General features: G+C 47.2%; 1 protein-coding gene across 7 annotated transcripts in view; it reads left to right on the forward strand.

Annotated features, from left to right (window-relative positions):
• Positions 1–21,173, forward strand: part of LOC105490167 (myosin VC) — a 107,796-nt gene that overhangs the window by 35,412 nt on the left and 51,211 nt on the right. For 6 of the 7 annotated variants that reach the window (XM_011755560.3, XM_011755555.3, XM_011755536.3 and 3 more), the window contains 11 exons: positions 3,236–3,317; positions 6,570–6,710; positions 8,973–9,182; positions 12,003–12,086; positions 13,169–13,303; positions 13,747–13,844; positions 14,721–14,807; positions 15,299–15,410; positions 16,193–16,404; positions 18,652–18,817; positions 20,736–20,882. In XM_011755560.3, the coding sequence (XP_011753862.2) occupies positions 3,236–3,317; positions 6,570–6,710; positions 8,973–9,182; positions 12,003–12,086; positions 13,169–13,303; positions 13,747–13,844; positions 14,721–14,807; positions 15,299–15,410; positions 16,193–16,404; positions 18,652–18,817; positions 20,736–20,882 (1,474 nt within the window). The remainder of the gene's footprint in view (positions 1–3,235; positions 3,318–6,569; positions 6,711–8,972; positions 9,183–12,002; positions 12,087–13,168; positions 13,304–13,746; positions 13,845–14,720; positions 14,808–15,298; positions 15,411–16,192; positions 16,405–18,651; positions 18,818–20,735; positions 20,883–21,173) is intronic. The other variant, XM_011755545.3, reaches the window with a different exon arrangement.

The raw sequence follows: 21,173 nt of genomic DNA on the forward strand, positions 1-21,173 counted from the left end.
AGCCCTGGCCTTCCTGGCCCTGCTGCTGCCTCCTGGGGAGGAGCGGGACAGGGCCACGCCACGCTGTTGGACTTGCACCCAGGTGGAGAGGCAGCTTTTCCCATAGCTGTCAAATGGGAGACAGTGCCTCAAGGGAGTTGCTTTGTTTAATTTAGATCCTACGTTAATACGTATGGCTCCCAATTCATAGTACATGTCAACAGTTATAAAATGCTTAATACATTACTGGGATAGTCTAGTCAATTATTTACCTTGTCTTGTTCCAAGAAAGTGTTTGAGCAGCCAGTAAAAGCTTAAGTGAACTTTTAAAAGTGGATAGTCGTCATTAAAAATAGTCCTGTTTCACTGTGGTGGAAATATGTAATTGTTCTGTTATTCCCTGTTCTTTTGGGCGTTTTAAAAATGTATTTTTAAATGGCAGTCCTTTATTTTAAGAGTGTATTTCTTTTTTTTTTTTTTTGAGACAGAGTCTTGCTCTGTCGCCTAGGCTGGAGTGCAGTGGCACCATCTCAGCTCACTGCAACCTCATCCTCCCAGGTTCAAGCGATTCTCCTGCCTCAGCCTCCCCGGTAGTTGGGACTACAGGCACCTGCCACCACGCCTGGCTAATTTTTTGTATTTTTAGTAGCTATGGCGTTTCACAGTATTAGCCAGGATGGTCTCAATCTTCTGACCTTGCGACCTGTCCACCTCGGCCTCCCAAAGTGCTGGGATTACAGGCGTGAGCCACCGCGCCCGGCCATTATTTCATATTTTTATCTAACAGATGTTTATATCCCAGGCACTGTGTTGGAGGCAATGGTTGAACAGCACAGACACACGGCTCCTGCCGCCGTGGGACCGAGACTGGTGAGGGCGGCAGGCCGGCAGTAGAGGTTGGGATGAGTCCTGGGAAGGGAGGAAGGTGTGCTGGAGGTTAGCAGGGGGTGGGGACAGAGCAGGGGCAGCCGTGTGCAAGGAGTAGCAAGCTGGATGTTGGCCCCCAGGCAGGATCCAGGACCACTGTAATAAGGAATTTGAATTTTTCAACTATGTGGAAAAACCTGAGATGAGTATTTATAAATTCTCAAAGACTTGTTAGAATAAATTATTTTAAGATTCCTCTCAAAAATTCTAACAACAGCCTCTTTGCTGCCACCCTTGAGTTCATGAGACGCCTCCAAAAAAATCAACTTTCCTCTAGGCAGCAGGGCTGCAGCCCGGGGCCAAGCCCTTCCCGCCCCCTCCAGCAGCCTCACTTCTAGGCTAACCCTCGCCCAGGCGTACCTGCAACTTTTGAGAAAGCTCATTTTGACTGGGAAATAAGGAAGCTTCAAAGGAACAGTTAGCATCTTTGAAAGCAAGTAAAGCTGAGGCTATGAGCTTCCAGGTCTAAGCTGAGAGCGGACGAAGGCTGGTGACTCCCCGGCCTGTCGTGTGTTATGTTCTTTGGACCCAGAGTTGGAAAAGCCTGGGTCTGGGGGTCAGACCCCTCGGAGTGAGCTCCATAGCATACCAGTTACGTGACCCCAAGAAAGTCACAGAACCTCTCCAAGCCTCAGTTTCTGCATCTACAAGATGGGGCCTCTCTTGCAGGGTGATTTTGAAGACGAGATGGAAGGTATACAGGTACCTTGAAAACCATAAGCATGGATCCAATGTGAAGTGTTACCATAGTCAACGTGCCTTTAGCATTTTAAGTCACAGATCTAGGTCTTTCCATAGGTCCTAAACTTCAGTTCTTTGTGCCCCCAAATAATGCGTTGATATTTGACATTTTGCCAGGTTCTAGAAAGCCCTGCCCTTGGCCCCAGCTGTGAGCTGCAGAGCGCAGTGAGACCCTTTTGAATCTCCCCTAGGCCCAGCCCTGGCCTTGCTTCCATGAGCAGACCAGCCCCCAAATCTCTGAGCCACCAAGGCTGCGTGTGGAATGGGGCCGTTCGAGCTGCTATGCGTCACCCTGGAGCTGCCTAGAGGACAGTCCAGGTTCTTACCCTGCCCAGGAATCCCAGATTGAGCCAAACCAGCTCAGTCAAGTGAGACTCCCAGGGAACCCGTGGTAGGAGCTGGCAGGAACCTCTCAGGATTAGGGTGATTAAGAACAAAGCTTTAGAGGCACCAAGCACTGGGGTCGAATTGCATTTCTGGCACCACTTGCTGGCTGTTGGTCCTCACCATGGTCACTCCTTCTCTGACCCTCGTGTGTGACAGTGGAGCCACAGGAGCCCTTCACATAGGGCTGTGTTAGGGTTAAGGGAGGTGACATGCATAAATGCTGACACCTTAAAGCGCTCAGCAAGCTGCCTTCCAGCTGGAGCGCATCTGGCCAGGTGCTAAATTTGGCGCCTCTGTTTTGTTCCGCCCACAGCATGTTTTGCAGAGTGGGATTACTCACTTAAAAGTCCCAGTTTTCTGCCTTTTCTTGAGAACCAGTGAATCTAACATCCTGGCCCACTTTCGTCCATGGCTACGACTGGCAGGAGCTGAGTAGCAGCTGCCCCTTGGACAATCCTGATGGCTCTCCAGCCCCCGCACGGCTCACTGTTGTGCCGTATCTAGTCTGCTTCCCAGGCCTGTCCCCGAGGGCTCCTCTCAGTTCTTGAGCTTGCAACTTCAAAGCAACTGCAGAGGCAACTGATGAAAGTCTGAACATGGAAGCCAGCCGTGTCTGTCTCGTCCCTGACAGAGTGTGCTGGGCTGTAGGATATGAAATGACTTTGTCCTTTTCCTCCAGGAACTATGAAAGCACCCCTTCGGGAGGCAAAATTGTGCCGCAATTGTGCTGCTCCTGCCCTCAACAGACAAGGAAAGGAGAATAGGAAACCACATTGCCTTCTCACCGGAGGCACAGGCATCACAGTCAGGCAGCTTCGCAGCTAAGTTCTGACACAAGCTGTGTGACCTTTGGCAAGTTTCTTAACCTCTCAGGCTTATTTTTGACCTATAAAGTCAGAATAACAATTGCCAATATCACTGTTGTTGTGCGGACTACACCATATCGTGACACGCCTATTTTAATGCCTTGCTTGGGGAAGGTGTTTTATACCTACCAGATTCCTTCCAGGGGACAACCAGGAAAAGGGTTATATATAAACTGACTACTAGGATATCATTAAAACCAGAAGCTTTGAGGGGCATTTAAAACTTGTAGAAGATATAGCAAATGTTTAAGCTTCTAAGTGTCAAAAAATATCTATAAACAAATGCATATGTCCTGCTTCAGGTTATATTTTAACTTGTTTAAATTGTATTTCAGTTTTGAAACCTTTGATGTGAACAGCTTTGAACAATTTTGCATCAATTACGCTAATGAAAAACTGCAACAACAGTTTAACATGGTAGGTGACCCTTCTGCCTTCTTGACTAGTTCTCAGCCGTGTGTATGTGTGTGTCTGTGTGTCTGTGTGTCTCTGTGTGTGTGTGTGTGTGTGTGTGATCATGGAAAGAGGCATTCTTCTTCAGGTTTCAAATTTTTATGCAAGGAGCCTCACGCTGGGTTACTGCACCACCTTGTGGCCAAATCTTGAAATCACACCCTCTCATCTATTTGCTCTTTTTTGAATCACCTGCCAGTGTGTGAGCCTTACTGCGCCTCTTGGATACAGACCCTCTGTGCAGCCAGGCAAAACTATTTAGTTGGTTGCCTGAGGCCTCCACTTTCTTTCGAGCCTCTCTGTCTTTGCACTTGCTGCTTTCTCTGCCTTAACCCACCTGCTCCTGTTTTTTCCCCATTGCTTTATCTTCACCTGGCCAACTCCAGCTTGTGTTTTGAGATCCAGCTCCCCTGAGAGCCTTCCGCGATATCTCCTGGCCTCCTCCTATGTGCTTCCTTGTCACAGGCCCGTCACATGGGATTATCATCATTTGCATGCAAGTCTCCAAATAGACTTGGTCACCTGGAGAGTCCAGGACTGGCATTCTTTGTCTCTCTCAGCCCAGTGCTTATCTCGGCGCATGCAGCACTAAACAGCAGATGGCCAATGGATTATGGGAATGAGTTTCTCCAGCCTTAATTTAGAACAAGACATATATGGTACCTTCCTAACTACTGATAAGATCAAATGTATCCTCCCATGGAAACAGACAGGAGATGGATTCCAATTTTTTTTCCCACCAGGAAGATTTGTTTATTCAAAAGACATTTTTGAGTGCATATTGTGTATAGCAGGTACCAAGTTAAGTGCTGAGATAGAAAGATGAATAAGACAATTTTAAAAATGTTGACTAAATGCTACTTGTGGCCGTTTTGGCATTTATTATTGCTATGTGTATTGAATACAATTTCGACCTCTTAAATCAGTTCCCTAGATGCAAGAACTTTAGTGAATTCACTTTTGAACTCCCAACAGTACTGATGCCTTTCTGCTCCTAACAGAAATCGATGAAGTTAAAAGTTGATTGGACATCCTTCTACATTGGCTCTACCATGAAACTACTCTCATGTTTTTTTAAATAGTTGCCTCCTTCACATTTCTATTTGGCTCTGTTTCTGAAAAGCCATGAAAGTGAAAATGCTTTACTAACTCACATTTTCCTTTTAGCCTACATCCTAAACTTTGGCTACATGTTCATGGCAAGAATTTTGATTCCAGTTCATAATAGAAATCATGTATTAATACCCTAACAGTTACTCCATGGAAAGGTTATACCTTTGTTAGTCTTTAGTCTTATTCTCCCTCAGAACCCCTGAGGAAAGGTCTTGGAGAGCATGGGCTTTGGCTCAAACTAAATTGGGTTTGAGTCTCAGCTCTACCTCCCTCTGGGACCTGGGGCTCTCTAAGCCTCTGTTTCCTTGTTTTAAAAATGAGTCGTCATTACACATTGTATGCATGTGTCAAAATACTACATGTACCACAAAACTTTGTACAACTATTATATGTCAATTTAAAAAGAGTCAATAATAGCTGTCTAATATTGTGAGAAGACCTAACATTGAATCCTACTCAGAAGTTTCTTTTTTTTTTTTTTTTTGCCCAGAATTAATTCATGTATAATCATTAAATTTCATTCCATTGTAAATTTCTATTTCTTTAGCATTTGCAAGGCTTTCCTGGAAATTTAACATTAATAACTACAGCTGAGGTTTATTCCAAGTGCATATTCAGTTGGACTCACCTGAAGTCCAACTCTCTGTGGCTGCTACCCTGTCCCCTGGCTGCAGTGGCATGCTGCTCCCCAACATGTCCACCTTACCCTCAAAGTGACACTGATGGCAGATGTCTTGCCAAAAATCACAAATCAGAGGCTGCAATTCTGTTTTTTGTTTTTGCTTTTGTTATCCCCTCCTGTTCTTCTTCCTCATCCACTTCCTCCTCGTTTTCTTCCTTTTTCCTCTTCTCCTTTTTCTGAGTCATCCGTCCATCTGTAGATCCTCCCAGGAGGGGTAGTACCTTCCTTCAGTTGTCGGCACAGGAAGCTTTGGTTAGGACTCTCCTGATCTCCAGTCTCCCTCATCTGGCTGCCACTGGGCCTTGCACCTAATGCCCGCAGGGAGCTCAGCAGTAGCAGGTGTAGAAGTGCAGGTGCCACCTTCTCCTCTCAGCCCACTTACCCTTCATGTGACTTTCTGTGGTCAAGTCATGCCGTGGACCCCGTGTCCTGAGCCTGACGTTCATCTGGACCTCTTCCCTCCTCATCCTCCTCCCCAAGTCGCAGCCACCAAGAGCATCGGGCTGAGACCTCACTGGTCTCATTGCCTCCGGTCCTTCCCTCCTCTGAGCCATCCTTCAGGTCTCGTCATAATCCCTCCACCCTCCAGTGGGTCCTCACTGCTCCTAGAAAAAGGCCATAGGCCCAGAATTCTCTAGGGAGGGTGTGAAGGTCTAGGGTGATCTGACTCTACCATTCTTTGCCACCACATTGCCTGCTGTCCTCCTGTACTTTCTAACCTGCTTGAGGTGCGTTTCTCAAGCACCCATTGAGCTTTTGTGCGGTTCCCACTGGGATTCCTCCATGGGAGGCTTTTGTTCTTGATGCCCCACCCACCCCACCCCACCCCACCTCACCCCACCTCACCCCACCTCACCCCACCTCACCCCACCTCACCCCACCTCACCACACCTCACCACCTACCAGCCCAACTTTCTTTCATCCTCCATGGTAGGCCTGAGTACATCCTCTGGGAAGCCTCCCAGATACCCCTACAGCCCAAATAAGTAGTACACAAAGATCTCTAAGCAGTGGGCTTCTCTCCCTGGCCCGGCAACTAGCATTCTCAGGTAGCTGGCTCCACCCAGCCAGGCTGCATTAGGCCGAAGAGGCTGGATCTGTCCTTGAATAGCTCCTAGCAGGAAGGGGCTGTAGGACCACACTGAGTACCATGTGGTGCTGGTGGTGACACAGGCTGGCCCAAGCCATGTCCTGGGAGGTGGAGACCCACTCAGACTAGGTGGGAGGATGACAGCTAGACCCGCTTTAGGAACTCAGTGGTATTGATCATAGTATGGGCCTTGTCTATACTTCAGGGTCTTCCTGTTTAAACATAAATATTACAGATCAACCATTTATGTTTTCCACATGCTTACGTCCTGCTCTTTGGAAACACACTTTAATATTCTGTTTTACTTTCTGTATTAACTTTGGATTCCCAGCATGTCTTCAAACTGGAACAAGAAGAATACATGAAGGAAGATATCCCTTGGACGCTGATAGATTTCTATGACAATCAACCGGTTATTGATCTGATTGAAGCAAAAATGGGAATTCTGGAGTTACTGGATGAAGAATGTTTGGTAACTTTTAAGAATAATTGTTTTTTTCAACTTTTAAGTATTAACAGATGAGCATTTTGCAAAGCAGTTTTTTTGAAGTGTGCTTGTAAAATCCTGGTGTTTACCCAGTTGGTTGGGTGGATATTAATGCTGGGACAGCATCCACAGCAGGGACCCCAGAGGGCCCGCTGGGCCCTTTGCCCTCAGCCTGTGTAAACCACCCTTGGGGAGCTGCACCACCTCCTAGGTAACGTCCAGCATGGAGGCCGTCCCAAGGTGTCTGTAGAAACATGCATGGAAACAGCAAGTGACTCCACTCAAGCTGTCGGTGACTAATAACAATTGAGTTTTCTTTTACATCCTGGTTCTTGTGAGTCATCAGCTATAGCTGAAAAATCAACATCGTATGATTCACCGGAAGAGCTCTCTAGGAGTTTTCTTCTTACCTTTCCCTCTCGGAAACCCCGAAGTCGGCCAGCCTGGCCGTGTCTCTCGTGCACAAGAACAAATAATCCCCAAGAGGGGATTAATAAGGTTTCGGGGTTAAAGGATTTTTTTTTTTTTTTTTGAGATGGAGTCTTGCTCTGTCACCCAGGCTGGAGTGCAGTGGTGTGATCTCAGCTCACTGCAACCTCCACTTCCTGAGTTCAAGCGATTCTCCTGTCTCAGCCTCTGGAGTAGCTGGAATTATAGGTGCCCACCACCAGGCCCAGCTAATTTTTTTTTTTTTGAGACGGAGTCTCACTCTGTTGCCCAGGCTGGAGTGCAGTGGTGTGATCTCGGCTCACTGCAATCTCCACCTCCCAGATTCAAGTGATTCTCCTGCCTCAGTCTCCTGAGTAACTGGGATTACAGGTGCACACCACCACGCCCGGCTAATTTTTGTATTTTTAGTAGAGATGGGGTTTCACCATGTTGGTCAGGCTGGTCTCAAACTCCTGACCTCATGATCCACCCGCCTCAGTCTCCCAAAGTGCTAGGATTACAGGCTTGAGCCACCATGCCCGGCCATGCCTGGTTAATTTTTTCTTTTTTTTTTTGTTTTTTTTTTTGAGATGGAGTCTCTCTGTCTCCCAGGCTGGAGTGCAGTGGTATATCTTAGCTCACTGCAAGCTCTGCCTCCTGAGTTCATGCCATTCTCCTGCCTCAGCCTCCCAAGTAGCTGGGACTACAGGTGCCCGCCACGACGCCCAGCTAAATTTTTGTATTTTTAGTGGAGACGGGGTTTCACCGTGTTAGCCAGGATGGTCTCGATCTCCTGACCTCGTGATCCGCCCACCTCAGCCTCCCAAAGTGCTGGGATTACAGGCGTGAGCCATCGTGCCCGGCCAATTTTTGTGTTTTTAGTAGAGACAGGGTTTCCGTCTCAAAAAAAAAAAAAAAAATCACGTGTATCAAGAACAAATTTTGCAACTAGCTTAGTACTAGGAGGTATGCTCTTATTTCAAGGAGTGAGTTAATTAGGAAGTAAAATAAGAAAAACTGTTTTCCTGAGGCAAGGGAAGGGGAGGACTGTCTATTCAGGTGCCAGCCTTTTCCCATTCACCCGTGAATAAAGGTCATGTTCATGTAATGGAACCCACACTATTTTTTTCCTGAACCTTTAGACTTCTTTGGGAAGAAATAAAATACCGCCCATTTTATAGAAATAAAATTCTTCATTCTAAAGTCATTGTGCGACCATTTCTTTTTAAAGTTTTGTTCTTCTAAAGGGACATTGATGTATCCATTTAAATATCACCTCAAACACCCCACAACTATATGTAATTGTTATTTGTCAATAATTTTTAAAGTGCCCTAAAGATTAAGATCAAGGACAAATTGATGCCTAAAGTTGCTTTTTTAAAAGCCTTTAAGGCTAGGCGCAGTGGCTAATGCCTGTAACCCCAACACTTTGGGGAGGCCAAGGTGGGTGGATCACCTGAGTTTAGGAGTTGGAGAGCAGCCTGGCCAACATTGTGAAACCCCGTCTCTACTAAAAATACAAAAATTAGCCGCACGTGGTGGCAGGCACTTGTAATCCCAGCTACTTGGGAGGCTGAGGCAGGAGAATCACTTGAACCCAGGAGGCAGAGGTTGCCGTGGACTGAGATGGCGCCGTTGCACTCCAGCCTGGGTGGAAGAGCCAGACTCCATCTCAAAAATAAATAAATAGGAAGCCTGTAATTGAGAGCAGTTCACTAAAGTGCCAGATCACCTTGGTTTCTTAGAATTAGTGCTTTTCCTCGCCTGTATGAATCTCTAGTTTTCTTACTTGCTAGTTGCTTTATTTTTATTTTCCAGTTACCACATGGAACTGATGAAAACTGGCTTCAAAAGCTGTATAATAATTTTGTCAACAAGAACCCTTTGTTTGAAAAGCCTAGAATGTTGAACACATCCTTTGTCATCCAGCACTTTGCTGATAAGGTACTGCGAAGGCCTCCAGCAATGCCGTCGGCCCCAGAACCCACACAGCCTCCAGAAGGAGTAGGCAGGCCGGGAATGTTTCTGGTCAGATTCAAGTCACACTTAACATGTAGCTTTGATAAGTGTGTGTTTAACAGTTCCTGATTTGTTTTTATGATGACATACATGAGTTTCAACTGTACTACTTTAAAGACGAATGTGTTGTTAGAAGACCTCACTTCTGATTTTGAATTTATTGTGAATTCATTAACCTCTTATCAGTTTATTTTCTGTATGAAATTGTGATCATCAAGACAGCATAATTCTTTCCTATGATGAAGCTATATCTTTTTCTGAAGTTCTATTTGATTAAACTGGACTATATTACAATGGCAACATAGGTTAATTCAAGATGTTGATGGGTTATCTTCGTGCTTTTTTTCATCTTTTGCGTCTTTTTTCTTCTTTATATGTCTCCTTTTTCTTTTTGCTAAACAGATGTTACTTGTCTGAAATGAAAAATTTTTGTTAAAATTGCATAATAGAAAGCTTAGAAAACAGAAGGAAAAAATTGCCATAACCACCTGTCCTAAATGTACATTCTTATTTGTTTTCCTTCCTTAAGGGAGCTCCTACCTCCTCCCATGTCCTGGTTGGGTGTTGCCTTGGTAGGCTAGCCCAGTGCCAGGGCTCACGGGAATGACTTGTGCTTGTCTGTGTTTATTGCAGGGGCTGGTGCTGTGAGTCAGAGCTGGTCACTCCTGAGTGACTGATGGTGGAGGGAGGGGACAGCAACCTGGAAAGCTGTGATCACCTTTGTGTGCTCGCAGAGTACTGTAAAATATTAAAATATAGGATTGGCTGGGTGCAGTGGCTCACACCTGTAATCCTAACACTTTGGGAGGCTGAGGCGAGTGAATCACTTGAGGCCAAAAATTCGAGACCAGTCTGGCCAACATGGCGAAACCCCGTCTCTACTAAAAAATACAAAAATTAGCCAGGCGTGGTGGCACGCACTTGTAATCCGAGCTACTCAGGTGACTGAGGCAGGAAAATTGCTGGAACCTGGGAGGCGGAGGTTGCATTGAGCCGAGATCACGCCACTGCACTCCAGCCTGGCCGACAGAGTAAGACCCTGTCTCAAAAAAAAAAAAAAAAAAAAAAGTTAAGTTTTTAGTGCTTAGACTTTTTCAGATGGGCTCCTGAAAAGATGCCTATGAAATGAATGATCATATGTTAAATTATATTTTCTAGCTATTGTCTTATAATATCAGGGTTCTGGTCCCATGGGAAAAGGGAGAGGGAAAGACCAGACTCCATAAAAAGCACATATGGGATTTCTTTTTTTTTTTTTTTTTTTTTTTTTTTTGAGACGGAGTCTTGCTCTGTCGCCCAGGCTGGAGTGCAGTGGCCGGATCTCAGCTCACTGCAAGCTCCTCCTCCCGGGTTTATGCCATTCTCCTGCCTCAGCCTCCGGAGTAGCTGGGACTACAGGCGCCCGCCACCTCGCCTGGTTAGGTTTTTTTTGTATTTTTTTTAGTAGAGACGGGGTTTCACCGTGTTAGCCAGGATGGTCTCGATCTCCTGACCTCATGATCCACCCGTCTCAGCCTCCCAAAGTGCTGGGATAACAGGCTTGAGCCACCGCGCCCGGCCTGGGATTTCTTTCAAGGGTCTCTCTTTATAGGATGTAGTTTCTGTACATGTAAATTCTCTCACCTGCCACTTCCAGGAAGTCTCCCTTCAAAAAACTAGGCAGCGTTTGGGCTGGACTGTGGATTGATTGGTGGGAAGAACCCACACATGCTATGGGGTTAGATTAGGTTTTCGGTCTCATTGGCCAGGGAAATCAGGTCATATTGAATGCAAGGCAGCTGAGCTTAGATGTGGCAACTCAGCACATCTTCCCTTTGGTCCCAGAGTCCCCAACAGAGGCACCAGCTGCCTGTGACACTGTCCCCACAGATGCTTGCCCGGACCAAGAAAGCTCTATATTTGCCACCTTTGCCTGTCTGTCCTAGTGGCTCACACCACCATTCTGGAAGAATTTGTACAACAATCCAGGTACTTCATTCACAAAGAAGTGTTTACAAACAGCCGGTGTTCCTGGATCTTAACCTACTGGCAAGAGTACTTCCTTGCCTGGGGTACAAAGCCGAGGCCATGCCCAGGAACCCTCTGCCTCCAGATTCCAGCACTCTCCCCTGTTTCCTCATTGTCAATTTTTAACATTAATTTTAATATGTTTTTAATTTATGAAAAATATATTATCACATATTAAGATATGCAATCCAGAGGCATAAACTACAGGGAGGTTGAATGTTTAAGCAGCCACCCTGGATATGCCATGGTTTGAGGGATTCGAGAAGCCTTACTCATCAGAAAGGGCAGCATGGAGAATTTTTCTAAGCCAGATTCAAGCAGTGCAAACGTTTACCCACTCTAAACCTGACTCCGAGGGCTTGGCGGCTCTCGAAGGCCCGGTGGTCAGCTGATCGGTTTTTCTATCCTTTCTACCACATTAATGTTGATTTAGGAAACGATGTCTGTTTGAACCCAGTGAACACCACTAAGCTTTTTCCTCCTCCTGGTGGCTTCAAAGGCAAAGGGAGACCTAAGTCAGGTGTTCTTGTATGAACTGCACATACCGCAGGGAGCAACGGGACCCCTGTGGCCAGAGGGAGCTGACAGGTGAGTGCAGAGTGATCAGCAGGCAGGTGAGAGATCCAGGTGGTAGGAGAGCAGACACATTCCCAGCTGATACATAATGGGGCTGCTGCGGTGGCGCACAGAAAACAGACCTCTTTTTGTAAGATCGCCTCTATAGCCTTTTTATTAATCTTTCTTTAAAAAGAGATGAAACTTGTGCTTAGAGCCTATATTCTGTGGCTTCTTTGGGAATAATTAATTGCTTCCTCTGTATAGGTAGAGTATAAATGTGAAGGTTTCCTGGAGAAGAACAGAGACACCGTCTATGACATGCTGGTCGAAATCCTGAGAGCAAGCAAGGTCTGTAAAGTCCTAGTGGTAACTAAAACTATTATATAATTGACATGGATCGAGATGTATATAAGGAAAGAGTAAGGGGAGAGAGAGAGTGTATGTGTGTGTGTAAACTCTCTGGACAGTGGTAACTTGTAGCTCACAGTTACAAAAAGATAACTACTGTAAATCTACTATATGCAAAATCAGAAATCAAACATGCAGATGACGGGAAGGACAGCTAATAGAACCATTAAAAAATCACAGTTCCAACCACATGTGGTGGCTCACGCCTGTAATCCCAACACTTAGGGAGGCAGAGGTGGGTGGATTGCTCGAGGCCAGAAGTTTGAGACCAACCTAGCCAAAAAGGCGAGACCCCATCTCTTCTAAAAATATAAAAAACATTAGCAGGGAGTGGTGACATGCCTGTAGTCCCAGGTACTTGGGAGGCTGAGGTGGGGAAGCCTGCTTGGCCCGGGGAGGTAGAGGCTGCAGTGAGCCATGATTGCACCATTGCACTCTAGCCTGGGTAACAGAGCAAGACCCTGTCTCAAAACAAAACAAAATATGAAATTCACTCTGAGAGAAGATAAGACATTTAAAGAAATAACTGATACAAAGCAGACGGTAGTAAGTGTTTTTAAAGATGTACAAATACAAGATGAAGACGGTTCAGAGAAGTTGGGATTCATTCATTCATTGTGAAGGGGGTGGGGCTGGAAAATATTTTAAGAGATTCATGGGTAGGGTTTGGATTTGCAGGGATGAGAATGTGGAGTAGGAGGGAGGAGATTGCAGGTGGAGACACAGAGTGAGCCAGGCACGGAGGTGAGAATAGTAGATGTTTCCACTTTCTGACACTTAGAGTGATACCCACATACAGACATTCACACACTTTTCTTCTCTGTTCCCATTCCTGGGAAAGAAGCCATGGGCCATCCCTAGGGAAGATGATCCTCTTGTGGAATTGAGATTTGGCTGTAGACGTTGGTGAGGTTGTTCACTGCCCACTAGTTTAGCTGGGTTGTCACCATTTATGTGGCTTGTATGAGTGAGGACTGTGGACAGTTGCTTTTGGACATTGAGATCCTCTCTGTTCCTTCCAGTTTCATCTCTGTGCCAACTTTTTTCAAGAAAATCCAGCTCCTCTTTCTCCTTTTGGTTCAATGATTACAGTTAAATCTGCAAAGCAAGTCATCAAGCCAAACAGCAAGCATTTCCGGACCACGGTTGGGAGCAAGGTACTGAGAATGTGTTTGAGAGTGAGGCTTCTAAAGGCAGGGCCAGGCCCTGGGGAGCCAGGGCACTCAGAGGACCCATATTCCAGGCCTGGACATGGATGGATGCTGGGGCTCTTCCAGTCTAACATGCACTCCACTGCAAAAAGTTCGTCGTCATCATACTTCCCCCTCCAAGGCAGCACGCACTGGAGCGAACCACACTTTTGCACAATAACATGGTTTATTCAGTTCTCTGCTGTCTGGGAGTATTAGTGGTCTGTCCAGAACGGTAGGACATGCTGATAAACCACAGTCATGGACTGAAACCTTTCATAAAAGGTGTTTACGCATGAGGTTAACTTTTCTTCCTATTGAGTAACTTAACAAGGTTGGGCTGCGTTTTGCCGTGATGTAAGCAGTAAATTATTTCAGAGCCATGTTTGATCTCTAGCTTTGTTTCCTAGTTCCGCAGCTCTCTGTACTTGCTCATGGAGACCCTCAATGCGACAACGCCCCACTACGTTCGATGCATCAAGCCAAATGATGAGAAGTTACCCTTCGAGTAAGTTCTTATACAACTCACAGTGAAGATGCGGGGAGGCAGTTGCTGCCATAAAGTTGGAGAATTTGTTTCCAGTTGTCTTGAGATTTACCCTGTGTCTGGGTTTTTTTAGTGATTTAGAACAATATTGCCCTTTACATAAAATGTTAGCTCAGCCCCTCTGGTTAAACCCCCTCATCTCCAGGGCTCAGCAAAAGGGCTAGATTTGAAAGAATCTTCTACAACTAAAGTTTTTGCAACTGAGCCAGAACCTGTTACTTGATTAAAAGGAGAATCAGTATGCGTGTTTGTAGAAGATCGTGGAAGGTCGGAAGATTTGTCCTCACACGTGATGGCATGAGGCATTATGCTTGTTCTCTGGGACCCCACAGAGGAGACCCAAACCCTGTGCATATAAGGTGTAACGAGTCCCTTGTAGCTTACTAGAGCTGAAAGAGGTGCCTAAAGGGGGATGAGCTGCCTATGGAGGTGGTGAGTGTGTCCGTGGGTCACCAGATGGGTGAGACCGAAGCTGCAGAGCCACCTGTTGGGTGTTTTGTGGAGGAAATTCAAGCATCAGTGGGTGCTTGGGCCAGGCGAGCTAGCACATTTCTTTCCACTTGGTTGTCGTTTGAAGCTCAACTCAAAGGCCGGTTCCCCCAAGGCCTTCTCCCTGCCACCTCCATCAGAGTCAGCTGCTCCTTTCTCTATATCCCACTGCACCTTTCTGGACTGTTTTGCAGAGGTGCTATTTTTCTTGGTCAGGCAATAGAAACGTACTAAGTACTGCTGGGTACCTGGCCCACGGTCACAGTCTAGGCGGGTCTGCTGTGCCTGCTTATGGGCATGTTGAGCAGTTACGTTGGCTTAACACATGATAACGTTGTCTTTTTTAAGATTTGACTCCAAAAGAATTGTTCAGCAGCTGCGAGCCTGCGGTGTTTTAGAAACGATTCGCATTAGTGCACAGAGCTACCCTTCCAGGTATGTTGTCCGTCCTTGTTTTTGGGGGGAAAAGTAGCCAACTTCAGAGCTATGCTGAGAACCAAGGACGTGGCTGCCATGATTTTTGTCACATACTTTTGGCTTCTGTAAAGTGCCCCCAAGATTTTCCCACTGCCCTGGGGAAGTCCAGAAGAGGGTGAGAAATAGGCTTTGTGGGGGACGGAGGCCACCACCACCTCCTCACCCCATCACTGCATCTCGGCAGCTGCTGGTGACCCCGCTGCCTCCCCGGTGTGCTGGGGAAGACGCTGACTGGGAGAAGGAGCACGATTGCTGGGGCAGACAGTTGTGCTCAGGGTGGTCTTGGTAGTGTCCCAGGCAGGCAGGGTATCAAAGATCAGTGCCTTTATCCTCAGGACAGATTCCACCACCCCCGCCCTGTGACAACAGTGGCAGGTAAGGCAGTGGCATCCCCAGACACAACGCGCTTCCTCTGACACGCCTGGCTTTGATCCCCTTTGATTTTCCAGGTGGACATACATCGAGTTCTACAGTCGCTACGGCATTCTCATGACCAAGCAAGAGCTTTCCTTCAGCGATAAAAAGGAGGTGTGCAAGGCGGTTTTACACAGACTCATTCAGGTCAGTTTCCCCACCTCCTGCGATCGTGGTCTCCTTCCTGGAAGCACGTCTCCCAAACCTGCTGTTTTATCTTTGTCTCGGACGCTCAGGACTGTAATCATGAACGCCTGAGAGGAGAGAAAACGTGCCCGGAGCACTTGTCTGCTGGGGAGACTGTAGCAGAGCGTTCAGTGGGCCATGAGTCCCTGTTAGGGACCCACATCCGAACCCTGGCCTCCCCAGTATCCTTGTGTCCTGCTTTGCTCTCCCACCATCTAACCCAGTCCTCCGTGGACCAGGCTTATAGGATATGGTCAACTGGGGTTGTCACCAAGCCACGTGGGCTCCAGGCATGGTGCCCAGTGTGGACTGACATCATTGCTGCAGTGATGAGTTGTGATGGGAAGGAGATGGGAAGTTACAAGGTCCAGCAAAAGGGATGGTGAAGAGAACCCAAAATGAAGACAGAAAACCAAACTTCCCCAGTTTCTTCTACTCCGATGTAGAGACCACGAGTGAGCGGCTGAGGTTCTCCGGCAGCCGAACTGAGAATTGCCACAAATGACACCCCCTTCTCACCCACAGAGGGATTCCTCAGCCTAAGTCCCATTTCTCCCTCCAGGGTGACTTGAAACAAACAACTCAAAGTATACATTTCTAGATCATGATGTGAGTTTTTCTGCCTTAAATGTCAAAATCACAATATTTATGGCACCTTTGAATCCCTAAAGGTCTTTTCCAAATACTGTACTGTAGAAAATCTGAAAGATTTTAATTCTAACTGTATCATTTTTCTCTTCCAGGATTCTAATCAGTACCAGTTTGGTAAAACCAAAATTTTCTTCAGAGCAGGACAAGTGGCTTATTTAGAGAAACTTCGATTGGATAAACTGAGGCAGAGTTGTGTTGTGATACAAAAGCACATTCGTGGCTGGCTCCAGAGGAAAAAATTCCTCCGGGAGAGACGAGCCGCCCTGATAATCCAGCGGTACTTCCGGGGTCAGCAAACCGTGAGGTGTGTTGGAATCAAGGAACACATGTGGAACTGTGGGGCTTTCTGTGCTGATTATCTCCAGGGGGAGGACCCATCAAGGACAAGGGACCCTTCTCTTGTGACCCAGGGTGCAGACATGCAGGGGTCCCCTTGGTGGTCATGAGCACTGGGGCAAGAAGGGTTCATCTCTCAGGGGCAGTAGTGCTGGCTCTGCCTGGCGTCTATGTGGTGAGCCGACACCCAGGGCCCTGCAGGGACGAAGCCCTGGTGAGAGTGTTACTGAGGAGAGTCAGGGTTCTGGAAGCTCAGGGAGAGGCCCGGGGCCCCTTTCCTGTGGGAACTGAAAATGCCTAAGGCCAGCAAGGTCCTAGTGAAGATCCAAAGGACAGATGTCAAGAATAGCCAGTGATCAGCCTGCCAGCAACAGGTGGGGTGCACCATGGCAGAGGGGGTCCCTGGCAAGGCGTGGCAGCAAACCAATCGCAGAACCCCTGAGCAGGAAGACCACAGCAGCCCCAGCCACGCCAAGGGCTGAGGGGAGGGCGATCCACCAGCTGTACTGATCCCACCTGGCTTGAGGGGTCCTGAGAGTCCACACGACCCTGCCAGCCCACTGAAGGACCACGGTCATTTCGGGACTTCCAGGGCTTTGGCGTACCTGCTGGAAAGCACGAGACCAGGGTGCCCCTAGATAAACTGTATGTTTCTCTCTGCCTGCCCTGCCCCTTCCTTGGGATGCTGTGAGGATGCTTGAGAAGGCTGGTGTTTAGGATCAGGCTGCATCTGCAAGCCTGACTTCTTCCTGAGCTGGAGGATGACCAGTGGCAGCCTCTGGCCTTCTCTGCATGACCAGCGTGGTGTGGCATGGACACACGGCTGGGCTGGCTCGCCCTCCTGTGCTTCTGGGCCCAGTTGATAACAGCAGTCTCTGGGGAAGGAAACCATAGTTATCTTCCCTGCCAAGGCTATGCTCCCTTCCTATTTGGGGCTCACCAGGGCCTGATCATCCTGCCCTGCTGGCCTCTTGCCTGTCCCACTGATTCCATCCCACTCCTGCCCCCAGTTTAGCTCACAGCATCACCTACCTTGTACTCTGATGGCACCATGCTCCACCTCCCACCTCCTTCCCATCTTCCTACATCAAAGCCTGATTGAGCCACTGCCCTGCACCTGCCTTTAAGGCCCCTGTTTCCTACAGAATAGCATTCAGTCTCTGACGTGATATTCAAAGCCCTCCATAGCGTGGGTGCATTCATAAGAATGGAAGCTCTATGAGGGCAGGGGCCACACTTGTCTGGTCATCCATACCTGGACCTAGCATGGTGGCTGTCATAGGTGTTCAACAAATATGTTTTTAAAATAACAAATGGTGCCCATCTATTTCTCTAACCTCATCGACGTCTAATTTTCTTCATCCATCTTATTCTAGTGATTCCAAACAAACTCCTTCTCTGAATATTTCAGGCACTGCAGGGCCTCCATGCCTTTACTCATGCTGGTCCCTCATCCTGAAAGCCTTTTCCAGCCTTCACTGTGTACAGACATCCTACTCTATCATGGGCTGGTTCACGTATCAGCTTTCCCCAAGCAGAATAACTGTTTTTTCCCCTCTCACTTACAGATCTAGTTAGTTGGTATTTTGTTTTTCTTTTTTCTTGGCCATTTATTAGTCTTTCTGTACGTGAGGCTGTCAATTCTAAAGGCAAGAACATCATCTTCACCTCTAGTCATTTAGACAGGGGCAGCAAACTTTTTCTGTAAAGGACCAGATGATCATTATTTAAGGCGTTGGGGTCTTGCAGTCTTTCCTGCTGCTGAGGCATGAAAGCAGCCATGGGTGATACGTAAATAATAGATGTGGCTGTGTTCCAGTAAAGCTTGATAAGGACAGGTGGTAGCCATCGTTGGCCAGCCCTGATCTGGAGCCTCCAGCACGATTTCTCACATGAATGAATGAGTACATGAATGAGCAAGTGCAGCGCCAGTGCACGGTCTCATCGTGGTCTCTGTGGGTACCTGAGTGGAGGCGAATCGATTGGCCTGAATGGGAAGCGTGTGAAAGTTCCCATGTGGTTCTTCAAGGAGAGGGAACTGGGGACTGGCCTCAAGTAGTCATTAGAATAAAAAACCGCTCACAGAATTTAATATGGAGAGGTGCAAAATATTTGAACTTTCCTTACTAAACACATGCTAGCCAAGCTTGCAGCTGTGTGATGGAAGTTGATGCTCTGTGGATAACAGACTCACTCTTCATCCTTGTTAATCAAGGAAAGCTATTACTGCAGTGGCCTTAAAAGAAGCCTGGGCAGCCATAATCATTCAGAAGCACTGCCGCGGGTATCTTGTTCGCAACCTGTATCAGCTGATTCGCGTGGCCACCATCACCATCCAGGCCTACACCCGAGGATTCCTGGCAAGGAGGAGGTATCGAAAGGTAAGGCCAACCTCTCTCTAGAGGAGGGGAGGGTGTACGGGCCTTCCTTACTGAGAACAAAACAGGGGCCAGGGAAAGACTCCACTGTGGGCAACCTCACTTTGTACAAAGTGTCAGCCAAGCCAGAAAGATTCTCCCAGGTGCTGTGGCTCAGGCCTGTAGTCCCAACTGGACATCAGGGAGCTGAAATGGGAGGATTCCTTGAGTCCAGGAGTTCGAGGCTGCAGTGAGCTATGATCATGCCAGTACACTGCAGCCTGCATGGGCAACAGAAGGAGACCCGGTCTCTCTCTCTCTCTCTCACACACACACACACACACACATGCACACACACACACCAGTTGCACTGTTGGTTTCTCTTTCTCCCAGTTGGCCCCAAAGAGACCACACCAAAGGAAAGTAAATTTTAAGCCAATAATGTGCACCTAACAGACCTCACCTAAAGCAGAGACTGGGTGGGGAAAGAAACTTTAAAAGATCAGCACACTGGCCGGGCGCGGTGGCTCGTGCCTGTAAATCCCAGCACTTCGGAAGGCCGAGGCGAGTGGATCACAAGGTCAGGAGATCGAGACCATCCTGGCTAACACAGTGAAACCCCATCTCTACTAAAAATACAAAAAATTAGCCTGGCGTGGTGGCGGGCGCCTGTAGTCCCAGCTACTCAGGAGGCTGAGGCAGGAGAATGGCGTGAACCCAGGAGGCGGAGCTTGCAGTGAACCAAGATCGCGCCACTGCACTACAGCCCAAAAAAAAAAAAAATCAGCACACTGCCACCCCACAGACTGTAGAGAGCTCTCACAGCCAGATGAGATGGCCAGGGTACCCAACTCCAAAGAAACAAATTCAAAGTAATATAAAATTGAACAAGTTTTCCACATACGCTATTCAAGATTTCTCCAGCACTAATACAAAGCACAATGAGATGGCTCTTTTAGAGGCAGCAGCTTTAGACCCAGAAAAGGGTGATGAGATGAGTTTCATATGGCAAAAACGTAATTTTCTTTCTTTCAAGGAGGCAGGAGAGCAATAAGTGTTCACTTCAACATGAGGGGTGCATGATCCATCCTGTGAGTGGATGGGAAAGGGGTTGAGATAGGACAAAAGTTTGGTCTCAGAGATTTCACGGTCTTAATTTGGTCACTTCTGATGAAAAACTAAAGTTGTCCAAAGACACTTTAAAGCCGAAAACCTGAACAGTATATTTTGGGGGTTTCTTTCTGGCTAACTCCTAGAATCACCTTTTTAAAAAAAAAAAAAAAGTATTTATTTTTGAGACAAGTCTCACTCTATTGCTCAGGCTGGAGTGCAGTGGCACAATCATGGCTCACTGCAGCCTCAGCCTCCCAGGCTCAAGCAATCCTCCCATCTCGGCCTCCTGAGTAGCTGGGACCACAGGCGTGAGCCACCATGCCCAGCTAATTTTTTTTTTTTTTTTTTTTTTGGTAGAGAATGAGTCTGTCTGTGTTGCCAAGGCTAGTCTTGAGCTCCTGGGCTAAAGGGATCCTCATGCCTCAGCCTCCTGAGTAGCTAGGACTACAGGTACATGCCACGACACCTGGCTAATTTTTGAAATTTTTTTGTAGAGATAAGGTATTGCTATGTTGCCTAGGCTGGTCTTGAACTCCTGGCCTCAAGTGATCTTCCCTCCTGGGCCTCCCAAAGCACTGGGATTACAGGTGTGAGCCATAAACGTGGCCCTAATGCAACTGTTTTGATGCTGAATATGACAAGTATCTTTTTGAAATAACTAGTCTCTCCAAAAAAGAAAAAAGAAAAAGAAAAGAAAAAAAGAAAGTTATAGCAGAGACCGATTTCTTGGGACATGGATTTCTCATACCATTTTTTACCAACAATAGTAAGACTGTTTTAGAGAAGCAGTTGGGGTCCAGTTTATATTTCACAAAACCTTGTTTTAAAGATGCTGGAGGAACACAAGGCTGTGATCCTGCAGAAATACGCACGGGCGTGGCTGGCCAGACGCAGATTCCAGAGTATCCGACGATTCGTGCTCAATATTCAGCTTACTTACAGGGTCCAGCGTTTGCAGAAAAAACTGGAAGATCAGGTAGGTGCTCATAGTGCATCTTTTACATTTACTTTTTCTTACATGGCTATAGTTTGTTCTGGAGCAGTTCCTTAGCTGTGCTATTAAAATGTATGCCCATGTTAGGAGGTTCAGTTTACGTGGACCACCTGAGCTAGGAAACAGAGGTACACTGTAAAGGGTTGCTGCCTGTGGTGGTGTAGGTTATATACTGCACAAATGTGCCTACCTCAGAGGGCAGGTGGGGCTGAGTCCAGCCTGGCTCCACTTGCCAAGGCAGGTGTCCCTGTGTGAAGTTGTGTTGCCTTGAGG

Source organism: Macaca nemestrina, chromosome 7 (genome assembly GCF_043159975.1).
Source record: "Macaca nemestrina isolate mMacNem1 chromosome 7, mMacNem.hap1, whole genome shotgun sequence".
Taxonomy (NCBI): Eukaryota; Metazoa; Chordata; class Mammalia; order Primates; family Cercopithecidae; genus Macaca; species Macaca nemestrina.